This window comes from Drosophila virilis, chromosome 4, assembly GCF_030788295.1.
Source record: "Drosophila virilis strain 15010-1051.87 chromosome 4, Dvir_AGI_RSII-ME, whole genome shotgun sequence".
NCBI lineage: Eukaryota > Metazoa > Arthropoda > Insecta > Diptera > Drosophilidae > Drosophila > Drosophila virilis.
The window spans coordinates 2,106,401-2,120,934 of record NC_091546.1 but is presented as its reverse complement, the minus strand read 5'-3'; the positions used below and the strand labels follow the sequence as shown (position 1 = coordinate 2,120,934).

Here is a 14,534-nt window from a genome sequence, read left to right as displayed (position 1 = left end):
TAAAAAGGTGTAACATTTCGAAATCAGACGATATTTACCGCAGATATTCAAAAAAAAAAAAACCATGGAAAAAGTTTTGATTTTTGACCCGAGCCCGATTTTGAAAAAAAAAACGTGATGTTACCCCTTGCTTTTTGTTCGATTTTGGTCAAAATTTAGATTTTTATTTTCTTGATCCCAATCGATAGTACTGATCCTTACGAGCTCAAAATGGTATAAAATTCCAAAATCTGACATTATTTGGCCGAGATATGCCAAAAATTCATCAAAAAAGGTTGATTTTGAAAACGAGCCGGTTTTTTGTCAATCATTTTGTTTTACCCATAGATATTGAATTTCTTTGAATGCCAATTAAAAGTAGGGATCCGTACGAATTGAAAAAGGTGTAACATTTCGAAATCAGACAATATTTACCGGAGATGTTAAAAAAATCATCGAAAAAGTTTTGATTTTTGACCCGACCCCGGTTTTGAAAAAAAAACGTGATGTTTTTTTGTTCAATTGTGGTCAAAATTGAGATTTTTATTTTGTTGATGCCAATCGATAGAACTGATCCTTACGAGCTCAAAATGGTATAAAATTCCAAAATTTGACATTATTTGGCCGAGATATGCCAAAAATTCATCGAAAAAGGTTGAGTTTGAAAACGAGTTTGTTTTTGGTCAATCATTTTTTTTACCCATAGATATTGAATTTCTTTGAATGCCAATTTATAGTAGGGATCCGTACGAATTGAAAAAGGTGTAACATTTCGAAATCAGACGATATTTACCGGAGATATTAACAATAATCATCGAAAAAGTTTTGATTTTTGACCCGACCCCGATTTTGAAAAAAAACGTGACGTGTAACCCCTTGCTTTTTGGTCGATTTGGTGATATGCCAAAAATCATCAAAAAAGTATTTTAAGGACTGCCGGGCTAAATAAAAACCAAATTAATTGTTTTATATTTATTACCGCGGCCAGAATTCTTATTCCACGTGTTTTTAAAGTTGAGTGATTGTCTTTAATGCATTAGGCAATAGCATTAGTCGATTGATAAGACTTTCAGTGCAAGAAATCTTCAAATATTTCCTTGAAGTGAGAGCCGCCAATTTATGTGCTTGTATGTATGGGATCTATTTGCCACAGGAGTCACGCGATGCTAACGAAGCGTTTGGATTGATGGGCTCAGCTTGGACAGGCTGTCGGCAAAAGTTTGCCAAGTAATTGGCAAAATTGTGATGGCGGGATTGTCTGAGGCTCGCTAACTGGGTCGATTATCATTTGCTGTTCCATGTGGACAGTGTGAAGTGCTATTGTCGTACTTCTCATCAAGGTTGAGTTCGTGAGGATTAGTTGTTGTGGGAATAGGCTGAGATATACGGGCAAGAAATATCAAGAGTTTCTAATTGAATTCTTTGCAGACCTTAAATGACAGACCTTGAAAAAAGATCTCGTACGATTCCTAGAGATATATCGCACCCTTGATTAGATGACTTTAGAGGAAAACAAAGCTTTTGACTTCAAATACTTCAGACTTGAATTGTTTTCTATAATAATAATGTTAATCTATGATATAAATTTATAAGAAAAATACTTCAGACAAGCTGGAATTGTTTTATATTATAATAATGTTATTATATAAATATATAGAGAAATACTTCAGATCTAATATATAAACATACATATAAATAATTACTTCAGTTTCTTATTATAAAATTTGTGATTAATATACGACTTCAAGCTGGAATTGATTTCTATTATAATATGCATATTCCCCAATGAAATATCCGCATTCGTTCTCTAACAAAATAAGTAATAAAAAAGTTTCCAATCCCTATCTGTGATAGGGTCTCGCATAGGTGTTGCCAGGAGGAGGTAACCTGCCATTAGAGAGCGGGCCTTTCGCTGCGTAGCCGCATTGCTAATGGGTTTGGCCCAAGGGCGGCGTTATGGGTGATTGTGGGTGGGGTGGGGGGTGTGTGCAATTGTAGGCCTGAACACTTTGCGTGTTCAATAAAAAAGGGAAATGGTAATCAAAGCGCAAAATGGTGTCAGTACCCAGTACGGGACAAAGAAAGTACTTAAGCGGCGCGTCACTCAATCACAATGATATTATTTTTAATGGTGCCGAATTTGAACCGGCGCCCTCCAATAAACACGATACGCGCCTCGCAACTGTGTGGGGAGGGGGCCCAACTGGCGACTTCTACTGGCTCCGGTCTCAAATGAAGTTTGGCCGTCAGCGGCGCAGCACGCGAGAGGCAAACCCGTAAAAGGGTCTGAAAACTTTTCGCGTTTTTAAAGGAAACTTAATTACATTTCAATTTACGCTCGTCCAACTGACGTGTGGTACGGACTCCGACTACAGCGTAAATAAACTCTGTTATCCATATGCCACTCACAGCTGGCACTGTTGCGCGCTCCGACTCGGGCTCCGAATGGCTGCCGCCCGCTTTGCCCGCGGGCGGGACGTGCGCGACGGTAACGATGCTGCTCGCCCGCCGGATAGCAGCACGGTCAGTCGACGCAGAGCCGTGTTACGGTGCGAACAGGATGAACGTCTGGCAGACGCTCGAGTATCTGTCCGGCCTGGGTCTGCGCAAGCGTTACAACTATGAGGGCTTTGCGGATACGCAGCATCTGATACGCACCCTAACCCCGTCCTGGCGCCGGGACAGTTATGCGGAGCGGACGAAGGCGGAGGAGGTGGCTAGCGGCGCCGGCAATGCCAAGTACGTGGAGGAGCGCGGCATCGGCAGCGTTGCGGATGTCGTCTCCGCCACCATGGCCAGGGGCATACCCAGTTTCCAGTCCAACGATAATCTGGTCCTGAGTCTGCAGGGCGTCGCTGCGAGTGCAGCTGCTCCACGGCGCAAACGTCGCAGTCGACGGAAGTTATCCGTGCAGGATGCAGAGTACGCGCTCAGCCAGGACGATCTGCAGGATCTGGTCAAGTGCACGTAAGTTTTGAGTCCAGAGTTCAAGAAACTTTATTAGAATTCCATACACCATAAGATTTCGACTCGGAATCCTTGCGCTCCATTCCAAAGGTTCTAAGATCTGGTTCAGGTGTTCTCCAATATTTTACATAATTAAATAATAATATTAATTTATTATTATTAATCTGTGCGTCTGTGTGGATACATTTATCTCATCATATCTTTGAAAGTTCAGTGCTGCCCTTTTATCTTTTTTTTTAAGCTAAATTCAGATATTCCCAATAGTTTCTTACTAGCTTAATTCAGATATTTCTTTAGGCGGAATCTATTTATATGTAAAGCTGATTAAGCTTTATTTTTTGATAAGATATTATTCAAATCGAGCTTAGCTAATTTTACAAATTTAGCAATACTTTTTCGAATTATTATTATTATTGAGATTCGAGTCCTGCTTCTTGGTTCAGTTGTCATAAGACGGCTCTAAAAAAAATCGCGAAGCTGAGTTGATGACTTAATTCAGCTTTTATTAATTGCTTAAAATTCTCAACATGTTTAAACTGCGGGAATGATGAAGCCCACAACATTACTCAATATTCGATTTTAAAATCTATAAAATATATGTTATATATATTTTTTCAGATATATGATTAGGATAATGAACGTTAAACTCTTCTTGCGACATTTTTGGTTTATATAGATATACATTATATATTCGAATATTTATTAATAGATTATAGGATATTAAATTAACTCAAAAATGTTAAAGAGCATATCTTATGAAACATACATATCTCTAAAGGTTTACCCAACTGTAAAAACAAACTTAACTGTAGCTTAAATAACTTTCAGTGTATACAGTTGGAAAAAAGCTATCCAAAAAGCTTAGCAGCTACACAAACCAAAATCGTGCGTGCTTTCGATGCACTTCACAAGGCGTTACAAGCAAAATTGGGAAAATGAAAGAATACAACTTTAATCTTAATGGATAAAAATTGTAGTTGTCATAAGGAATTCAGAGCAAAAACCTGCATAAATTTCGCAGAAAATATTTTATTCCACGAATTTTAGCCAAATGAGGCAAAGTAACTGTCAGAGCAATTACATTATGAATATTCCGGCTACCCTTAACTCGTTCCGATGACTTGACCAAGACCGGAGCTCAGCCAGTTAGGAAATGTCGTCGACTTGGCTGTGTTTTGCTTTGTTTTCCGCCTTCGACGCGCGGCTCTAAGCTGCCAGATGCACAACGTAAACTCGAGTCGACGACGGAGCGCTGCATATTATTGCCACAAAGGAAAGCTGCACAAAGTAAAGTGCAACAAAATGAAAAAATTAAGTCAGTAAAACTATTGCAATGGACAGAAAGAAGCCCAACTGCGAGCTGCTCTGTGGCCAGTGTTGATTAACAGCGGTAAGGGAGCATAGTTCAGATTATAAAAAGTTTGTTCCGATTGTAAACTCAAAAAAAATATGAACCTGGTTCGGCTCACATCCTTTCGAGCTACTAGTTCAGTTAGTAAGCTTACAAGTTCAAAAACGTTTTGCAGCCCTGGTTAAAAGATTACAGAATAAGTGTGCCCAATTTGAGCCTTGTTTAATTGCTTAAGCGGGCCCAACATTTAATCTAATGCATTTCGCTATAAAATTTCCAATGGATCGAATATACCCTGTTTGCCTTTAAGCAAAACTCAATAAAAATGCAAACTTGAATTATTTTTTGTTGTCAAGGTGTCAACGGACACGTCTTTTGCCGATTGCAAATGCAACCTTGCGGTCGCGGCTTGAGGGTATTTCTTGAGGCTGTAATTTAAACTGGCAGCCGTGTGATTCTTAAAGTTGCCGAGCTAGGCAAGCACGTGGTGCACGATAAATTGCCACGCGAAAACAAATGTAAATACTCCCCGACAACCCTGGCATTTGACCGAGAATGTGGCCAACAAGTTTGCATGGAATGTCAGTGTTTGCTCAATTTCTGCGCTCAAAGTCGATTAGAGGGAATTATTGTATGACTGGCTGGCATGAAACGTGGCCATAAACCCAAATAGTTATCTGGCCCGCACTGTACCTCTCTCTGCTGGTGGCAACCCTGCCACTGAAAGGTCCCGTTGTGAGCAGTCCAACATGTGAAACATTTCGTTGAAATCCGACGCTGACAGCCATAAAATCTGGCAACGAGTAAATGAAAATGGAAACTCGAGAAACTAGTTTCATAGACAATATTTAGTTGGACGACGATTATAAAAATAGAGTTGTCACCTGAACAACCCTCAAGGATTGCCAGTCGTTACACTGGCAAAATATTTGTTCAATTTAAGAAAATCAAGAATTCCTACAAATAAAAACGTGTATTTTTTGTATGCCCTTGAGAGCTTAGTAATTTGTGGATTTCTTCCTTACCGTATTCGTAAACATTCAACAGGCAGCTATGCTTTCAATAAGAGAAGGAAGCACAACCATTTATCAGGAGTTTATTTCTATTTAAATTTGGGTTAAATGGCGCGACGCCTACATTTCTTCTCGATTTCGACATGCGGCTTATTCGCAAACGTTTTGCAGCTTGTATACAGAAGAATTTCTCTAACCGTTTTCAGCACTCTTGCTGTTCCCACATTTGCTCCCTCTCTCTCTCTCCCTCTACTGAGCGCATCCGAGTTTTCCATTCCCTTTTACAGCTTATTCGCGAACGTTTTAGGTCTTCAATTCTGCTTTGCGTGCCATTCGTAAGCTTTTTACTGACAATCTTGAAACACTTTCGATTTTCGGCTGTGTAAAATGCGAACTTGTTGACACAGAACGTTGTGTATTTCTCATAATATTGACATTGGTGTCATGTCATTAAACCAAACATTAAACGCTTAGCGCGAACATGCGACGCCCCGAGACCCGCCCACTCGGCCGGGAGCTTAACTGTGCCTCGGCTTGGCCGTATCAGGCGGGCTGTAACACGACACGCTGCCACATTAAAGTGAATCGCAGCCGCAGCACATGGCACTCGACCCGCCTGTTGTCACATGTGTGTGTGTGTGCGTGGGTGTGTGTGCACAGGTGTGCACACATGTGTCTCAGGAAAAAGGAAAAAACGTTAGCGAAACAAAACAAGAATCCCCAGACGTTGGGCGCCACATTCGAGAATCGACAGTGCCGCAAGTCGTTTAAATTTGAGCCAAGCAACGGGAATATTTCACCTGTTCCCAGTCGTAAGTCATGTCAAATTGGGGGCGTGTCAACATGGGCAGCGCCAAGCTAAAGCGTCTGAAGCCCAAAAGTGCTGAGGCCCTTGAAATAGAGGATGATTTTCTAGTCGATTTTGTGCAATGCACACTGGAGCCGCCCGAAAGGTAAACTCTACGCTAAATAGCTCAAAATATGTAGATATGAAATTTATGTACATATTACCCGGCTTAGCGCGTGCAAGATGAGAAATGGACGAACCCTCATTACCACTTAAGCACTTGAATTTTTCGAAAGGTGTGAATTGATATAAATATTCCTAAAGGTCTTCAAAATTCTGTTTGAACCTAAAAACTTTAACAACCAAAATATTTAAAAACCCTTTCTATCAAGCGGTTATAATATATATATAAATAATATAATATTGAATAATAATATTTCTCACTAATTTTCCACGCATGCGAGTGGAATTTCCAAAAATTGCTTAAACGTTGCCTACTGTAAAAAATGCTACCTAATCGCGCTTACATTCCTTCAGTCAGTCAATCAATCAATCAGTCTGGCGTTCAATCAGTCAGGGCTCAGAGTTTTGTATGGTTTAATGGCGTTTGAATTTTGCCGCATTTATTGCCCTTTGGCTACGTGTTGCAATTATCAATTTTAATGCGTGGCAAACGAGTCGAGGCCGAAGAAGCGAACGCATAAAAGTCAAGTGCTCGACAATTTATGCACGTCTCTCGCATTAATTAACGCTGCATACTTCGAGGCTTCGCAGCTTCCAGCTCTTGGCTCTCAGCTCTCAGTTTTATATTAGTTTGACTTTCGTCTTTCAATTAGCCGAAGCGGCAGAGCTCTCGCTGTAAACTAATATAGCTTGACATTTCACGGAGAAGAGCGCTAATTGAGTCATAAATAAAATCAATGGCAAATTATGCTGAGAGCCTGCTGCATATGATATCATGTGCAGGACCCTTACATATTTTGAATATTAATGAGCTTGGCCTTGAAGTGGAAATGCGTTTAAAAATACCGCTCGGGAGTGCTTTATGGAAGTCCATGTTTCAGGTAAAATAAAGTAGATCTGTGAAAGTACATAAGCTAGACAATGAATTTTAGAGCAGCACGATCTTATCAAATTTTCGATACTTATTTCTATTTTTACAACGTCGATAAATATTGATTTTCAGAGTTGTTTTTTAAGGCAACAAACTTAGAAAGTAGACTCTCGTATGATATACAGCTAAAGTTAAGATTTAAGATTATTACCCTTTAGATTATTTCCCCGTTTTTGATAACTTTCCCAATCCCTTAGTATAATAATTACTAAAAGTCTCATTTTAAAAGTTTAGCCAAACATATTTATGCCCCAAAAATTTCATAATGATCGGACAACAAGGACCGAAGTTACGCAAAAATGCATTTATCATTAGATGTGGGTATGTTGTAAAGAGTGTATGTGTGTATGTGTGTCCATATATGTATGTGTAGTAAGAAAAAAGGAAGAAATGAATTTTTATAAGTATTTTCGAGACGAGCACTCCAAACTAGACCCCACCTATTTGCTTTCAACTAGAATATTCTAGAACATTCTCATATCAACTCACATTCAGATGTCAACTATTTTATTGCTATTCCCAAATTTAGTTAGAATTATTAAATTAGATCTGGAAATTTAATCTTCTGTGGCCTTGTGGTTATCCGTGTGGGTTCTGTGTGGGAGACTGGGACAAGCTACGCGGAATCGAAATAGATACAACATTGTCTCGTATATTTGTGGCCAACAACAATGTCTTCGGGCTTTGATGTTCCCTCTCCTTCTTTCGTGCTCCTCGAAGACATCAAAGTTCAATTCAATCAATTTTCAATATATCCAAAGAAAAAGCTCTCAGCCCAGTTTAAGTGTTGGCTGCGTGCTCTGCAACTAGTTTTTCACCTGTCGATTGACGCTCGTCGCCTGCCTTCAACGTGTTACATCAGCATTGACATTGATAATGAAATTCCAAACGAACCTTGCTGTTGTTATTGTTTTGAGTATCAATAAGTCAAGCCCAACGTGCATAAATTGTGCCAGAGACCCTGTGGAAACGGGCAACCTCCAACCTATCTATGGCAATCTGTCATGTCAGGTGCTGCAATTGCGATATGTGTACCAAATAATTGCAATAAGAAAGCATGTTGCGAGTCTTTTAGTTGAAGGTGCCACACCTGACAGATACCCTGTATATAGATCTACATACATTATTACAAACGAAAATCGATATTTATCAATCTTGAAAGAACCATAGTATCAAATAAAATTACTATCAAATAAAGCATCCATTAAAGAAAGCATCTAAATGTCAGCTTTTGAGTCTATATTGCCTTTTAGAATCTCTTTAGATATGCCCAACAAAATCGTGTGCCGAAAATCGATATTTATCGATCTTGAGAGAACAATTGTATAAAATTTCGATATTTACCGATATTGGTAAATATGCTCAATGTAACATATGTTATATATGTTGACTAAATTCCAAATGTGTAATCGTTAGACAGATACGAAAGCTTATATATATATATATATATATATATATTCTTGATGAGGCCGGAATGCCTGCTTCTTTAATATACCCTCTTATTTTCTTGTGGTATGCAGGGTATAAAAACTAAGACAAAGAATTGTAGGGGAAAGACAGAGGAAACACTTGTATGTTAGTCGAATTTCCTGGCTGGAATGAGTTTCGGATGTCGACTATTTTTTTTATTGTCGCCAACCGGCCCCCCCCCCCCGCTCCTGTCCATGACATTTCAGCCATTGGCTGCATCCGTTCCTGTCACGCACGTACAGGTGGGCCGTGATTTATAAATGCTCCGGTAACGGTAATTACCTTGTATAGCCGTACGTAACTGCGACTTTAATGCCATGTGCAGTGAAGGTGGAGGTCAGACATTGTTATGGTATATTCTCTGTATATGGGCGTATGTGGGAAATGGGAATATGTTTGGAGCTGGGAACGGGTTGAGAGCTGCGCGATAAAAGCCCACGCATATGTAAACCATAATGCCGGCGACTGTCCATAAAAAACTGGGTCTATGTCTATAAAATGTTAATTATGGAGGAACAGATAAGAATGTGAAGAATGTTGCAGTTGAGCTTCAGTGGGAACAAGCCTAGATATTGTTGTATAATTATAATTATAATATAATATATATATTATTATATTAATGAATTATTTAATGATATGCGAATTGAACTAAACCACACAAATTTAACTTGAATTCTTAACTTAACTTGAATTTACATAACCTTAAAAAGTTAACATAACCTCAAAATGTGCAGCTAACAGAAGTATTTATTAGTAATTAAATCGTTTAACTTTGAAAAAACCCCTAAAAAATACTAATATATTCGAATAAGAATAAAAATAATATAAACAGTTATATTATCTATCAAATTTATTTATTTTTTAATCAAACATAACCTTAAAATGTTAGCATAACCTCAAAATGTGCACGGAGCAAATGCATTTATAAGATATTCATTTGTCCGAATATGACAAATCCTCTAAAATTATACTCAAATCAAATTTAATATTATAGTTCTCATAAAAATGTTTGTTTAAGTCAAACGTAACCTTCAAATAAAAAGCACCTGCCTCTTCTTTTTCTTTTGCAAGTGCAACTATTAAAAGTTCATTTAACTTTGGCCCAAGCCACATTTAACTTAATAGCAGGCCAAAAAACCGTTTAACAGCCAATTTGTTTTGTTTGTTTCTTGGCTCCGTTCCAAACCGAAACGTGAAACCAAAGTCGAAATCGGAGACTTAACCCCGAGTCGGGCACTTTTTGTGTGGCCTCTGATTATTGTCAGTCATTCAGTCAGGCCATATCATTCAGGTAATTTAACATTATTTCGCCACAAAGTTGGTCCGATTTCACGTGTCCCCCGCACCGCCCCAGCCACAACATATTTATCCTGCTGTCAAATTTGTTTCGTGCCGCAAATGAGACAAAGTTGGCGGCGTGGTAAATACATCTATCTATGCGCCTCATGTCGCATATAGAATATATGTATATCATAAACATGGCGAAATTGCAAATAAGCCCATAAAAAAAAACCCAAACTAATTGTAGTTTCTTTAAGCATACACTATTCAAAAATAATAACTAGCTCAGACATATCATGACTAGCTCCATTTAATGCCTGATATACATATATATATATATATATATATATATATATATATATATATATATATATATATATATATTTATCGCATGTATGAGCCCAATATGTATTAGCATATAGGAATTTGGAGCACATATCAAATGGAGCTCTGTCAAAATCGTATAACATGTTTGTGAGTTGTTGCCAACAACTGTCTGCTAAAAAGTCTACCGAATAAATCACATAAAGAACTATCCGTACTATATACACATATATACCCTCCCCCCTCTTTGCCAGGCTAAAATTACGCTCAATTGCAGGGGGAATTTCTATTGTTCAGAGTTAAAAAAAAAAAAAAGTAATATGAGAGTATTAGAATGTGGGTTTAAGTTCAAGTCGAATTTTTAATACATTATATTAAACTTTGAACAAACTTGAAAAATAGTAAAAATAAAAACAGGATCTTCATACTCTGATATAGTTTCAAAATCTTTTCTTCATTTCTGAATTGGAATTCAGTTTTATTTTGCAACAAATCAGACATAGTTAGAGCATTAAAAAGTTGGTAGCCTTAACTTTTGCTTAGAAAAATTTTCACATTTATGAGCTTGGGCTCGAGTGTGACAGGCAGCGCGAGGGAGGGCGAATGCTTGTCCTTGTGTGTTGCCGGTTTTTCTTCTTTTTTTTCCGTTAGTGTTTGGCAAATAAAGCAAAGGCAGAAAAGGCAGAGAACTAGAAGCTCTATAGAAACCAAATATGTGGCCGACCTCATTCGTTACCAAGAGTTACAAGCGCGAAAACGCCGAACACGGTGCATTCGTGTGACCCACGTGTAGAAAGAGACTAAAAATATAAAAAAAAGGAAAACACCCCCCAAAAAAAAAAGCTGCAAATATTTTACGAGTATTAACTGCGTGCCCGAGGAATTAGCTGATTACCGAGTCACATTTGACACGCCGATTAACCGTGTTTCCCACAGCTTCAATTTGCCGCGCATCAGCGCCCGGCTGGAGCGGCTCATGGGCACCAATGTGGTCAAGCTGACCGACCGCGCCTACATGAAGGAGCTGCGCGAACGGATCGACGAGGATTACCGCAAGCAGCTGCTGGCCAGGATTCGAGCGCGTGAGGTAAGCCCACAAAAAAAAGAGAAAATGCCTTTGTGTTCGACTAGCAAGATACCCTACTTAAGCTTCTTTCCTCAGTCCAGGTGAATAACTTTTGTACGGTTACGGGAAAGGATAGTCAAGTTGTGAAATATTTCATATCTGAATAGCACCCACATTTCACATTTTATGTCTCTAGCTTTTATAATTCTCGAGTTATGCTTCAAAAACCTTGGCTTCAAATCGATATTTATCGATATAAGAAAAATGTAGGAAAAAAGCGAAAAAACGCTTAGAAATTCTTCCGCTTTGATATTTACACCCACAAAACAATTATGCCCCCTGTCCCGCATTTACCACATATTACAGGGTATACAAAAAGCCGGCCGCACAAATGTCTGCAATTTGCAAGACGCCTAATTAAATTTTCAGGGGTAACCAAATAATACAAAAAAATGAAAATGGCGTCCCACGCAAATTTGTCACGTAGTCCGTTTTATGGACCGCAATAACTTTTTAAAAAAAAGGGATTTTCATGGACTGTAGGCGTGGCAAATGAGACAAAAAAGACAAGATACAAATTGTTAGCGAAAAGTTTTCAATGAGAAATTTCGCTGGCGAACAATTGAATTGAATGAGCCCTCGACATGAAATTGGCAAATCCAAGCCGTCAAAATCATAAAGAATTAGACCATCGCAAAACTTGGCTTTATGCCTGCGAGACATGCAATAATTCCAAACTACAGCTGAAAAGTGCTCCAAAAGCCGGATATGGCCACTTATATTTGTTTGTCTTTGATTCGCGCGGAGAGCTCCAGATATTTGCGGAGCCAGAGACGCGGCTAAAGAAGAATTATTTTTACTTTGCCGCACTGCGCAGTTTTAGGTGTCGATTCGGGGGCGTTCAGGCAACCAAGGCTGCCAGATTTGAGATAAAAACTTATAAACCAGGCTTGTTACGTTGCCAGATTGAAATTTAATTATCTACGGCAGTCAATTTTTATATATAAGCTTATAAGAGGGGCTTATGTCGTTGCCAGATTGAAGTTTAATTATCCAAGGTTGCCAGATGAGACATGAGCTTATAAGAGAGGCTTATATCGTTGCTAGATTGAAGTTTAATTAAGAAAAGACTTCATAACCCTCCTCGAAGAAAACTAGAAAATACCCAGAGCTAACTAAAAAAAATTAGTCCGTCTGTTGTGTTAAGAGGTTGATTTCGTAGAATAGTAAAGCTCCAGCTGGAGAGTTGACAGCTTAAATAAAATTATTATTATTATTGAGATTAGCTATAATACATTTATATTATATTATATCATAAATAATCATACAGTTAATTATAAAAAAAAGAGCACCAGCTCTTTAAAGGAATATTTTGTATTCCATATGTAGAAAGAGATTATGGCTCCATATTATTAAACCTATTTTTGTACTTTATTCATAGATAACTTACTTATTATAAGAGCTATATACTCATACTCATTGTGATGTTGCCAGATTTTAGTTTTACATCAAGGACATTTCGCTTATCTAATTCATAAGCCTGGTCACACTGAAAAGGCTATAAAAATACTAGACTGAAAAAAAAATTAGAAACAGTCCCAGTCCGAATCGGACTATAAGCACCGAAGATAATCAAGAATTCATTTCCCTTACATAGTGTGTTTTCTTTAGTCTCTGAAGATTTTATTTAGACACTAATCTGTGGAATGAGGCTGAAAGAAAATCTAGCAGATATCGAAGAACTTATACTTAGAAGCTTATAGAACTAGCTTCCAAATAGTTTATATTTGTGCGTTGCTATTCCTAAAAAGTCTTTAAACAAACCAAGTAGCCCAAAATTTGTATATATATGTACATATATTTTTATGTAGATTTTTTTTGGCTTTGTATTAGAAATTAATTGAGTAACTCTTCTTCAGTTAAAAGAGGTGGAGCGTGAGCGCATGCTGATTATAGAGGGAAAATCAGATATAATACCTGAAGAGCTGGCCGACGATCCCATCTTTATGGTCAACAAAGATGCCAATGCCGAGATACTCAAAGAGCGCTCCAAGGTAACATTAACCACATCGACAATACCCCAAGAAAATCTAATTAAAACTGTGCCAAAAATTTGACTACAGCTGAAAACAAGCCGAGAAAAGAACGCAGAACGCCTGAAGGTGCAGGGCGTCAAATGGGAGCGGGAGAGACTGCAGCATGCGGCCAAGGAGGCCGAGATGCTGGCCAAGAAGCACGAGCGCCAGCGCCAACAAAAGCTGCTCGTCGAGCAGTACCGCCTCGAGGATGCCGAGCGGGGCATGGACCTATTACGGTAAGTGAGAACAGGAATCCAGGCCACGAGCTGAGCCAGTGGCTAATTAAAAGTTATTTAAACAAAGCAAAATAATAATGCAACAGCATTAAAACTACATTTTATGGCCAGTTTGGGGGCGCTGTGCCACGTCCCTTTGAGCATTTAAGCCCAAGGCTTTAGTTCGAGGAAAAATGCAACTACTTAGGCTAAAGGAAAAGTCGAGCAAGATGGGCTTTATATGCGCACATTTAAATACCCTAATAAATAGTCCAAATGCATATTTGCGAATCTCTAAAGATATTATTACAGATCGATATCTAGCTTTAAACTTACCTGGAATCTGGAATTCAGTACTAGAACCGTTGGAGGATGAGTAGGATGAGTTATTATTCCCATTTCATTTTTCAGGTTCTTCAATCTTCTATATAACGAAAAGCTAAACAAAAAAAAACAAATAGGAATTATTTTTTAGTGGTGCACTTTAGTGAAAAGCTAAAAAACAATAGGAATTATTTTTTAATGGTTTGATTTACCTTTAGATTCCGATTAAGCATGCCTTCTTGATTAACTTCGGTGTCTATTTTCCGATCTAAATTAAAATTTAAGGTTTACGACTATATACTCTTACATAAAACTATTCTAATTTTGCCTATTTTAAATAATTGTGTTTTTGTAATATGCATATACTCGGAATATGAAGAGAATACTCCTGAGCTTCTGCAGATTAGCGATCCCAATTGCCTACTCGAACCAACTAACCCATTTAGCCAAGCTTCTTGGTTAGGGTATAGAAATTGTTTTAAGTAGCAACGTGTTGCGGCTTATTCAAACTGGGAGGGGTAGAAAGAAATTAATAAATGCCTGGCAAATTTGTTAGCTAATCAAA

General features: G+C 38.2%; 1 protein-coding gene across 2 annotated transcripts in view; it reads left to right on the top strand.

Annotated features, from left to right (window-relative positions):
• The window catches only part of LOC6635630 (cilia- and flagella-associated protein 53), a 51,016-nt gene that overhangs the window by 35,374 nt on the left and 1,108 nt on the right, over positions 1 to 14,534 (top strand). The window contains exons 3-6 of one of the 2 annotated variants that reach the window (XM_032438831.2): positions 2,391 to 2,946; positions 11,223 to 11,373; positions 13,272 to 13,406; positions 13,476 to 13,666. In XM_032438831.2, the coding sequence (XP_032294722.1) occupies positions 2,391 to 2,946; positions 11,223 to 11,373; positions 13,272 to 13,406; positions 13,476 to 13,666 (1,033 nt within the window). The remainder of the gene's footprint in view (positions 1 to 2,390; positions 2,947 to 11,222; positions 11,374 to 13,271; positions 13,407 to 13,475; positions 13,667 to 14,534) is intronic. The other variant, XM_002059199.4, reaches the window with a different exon arrangement.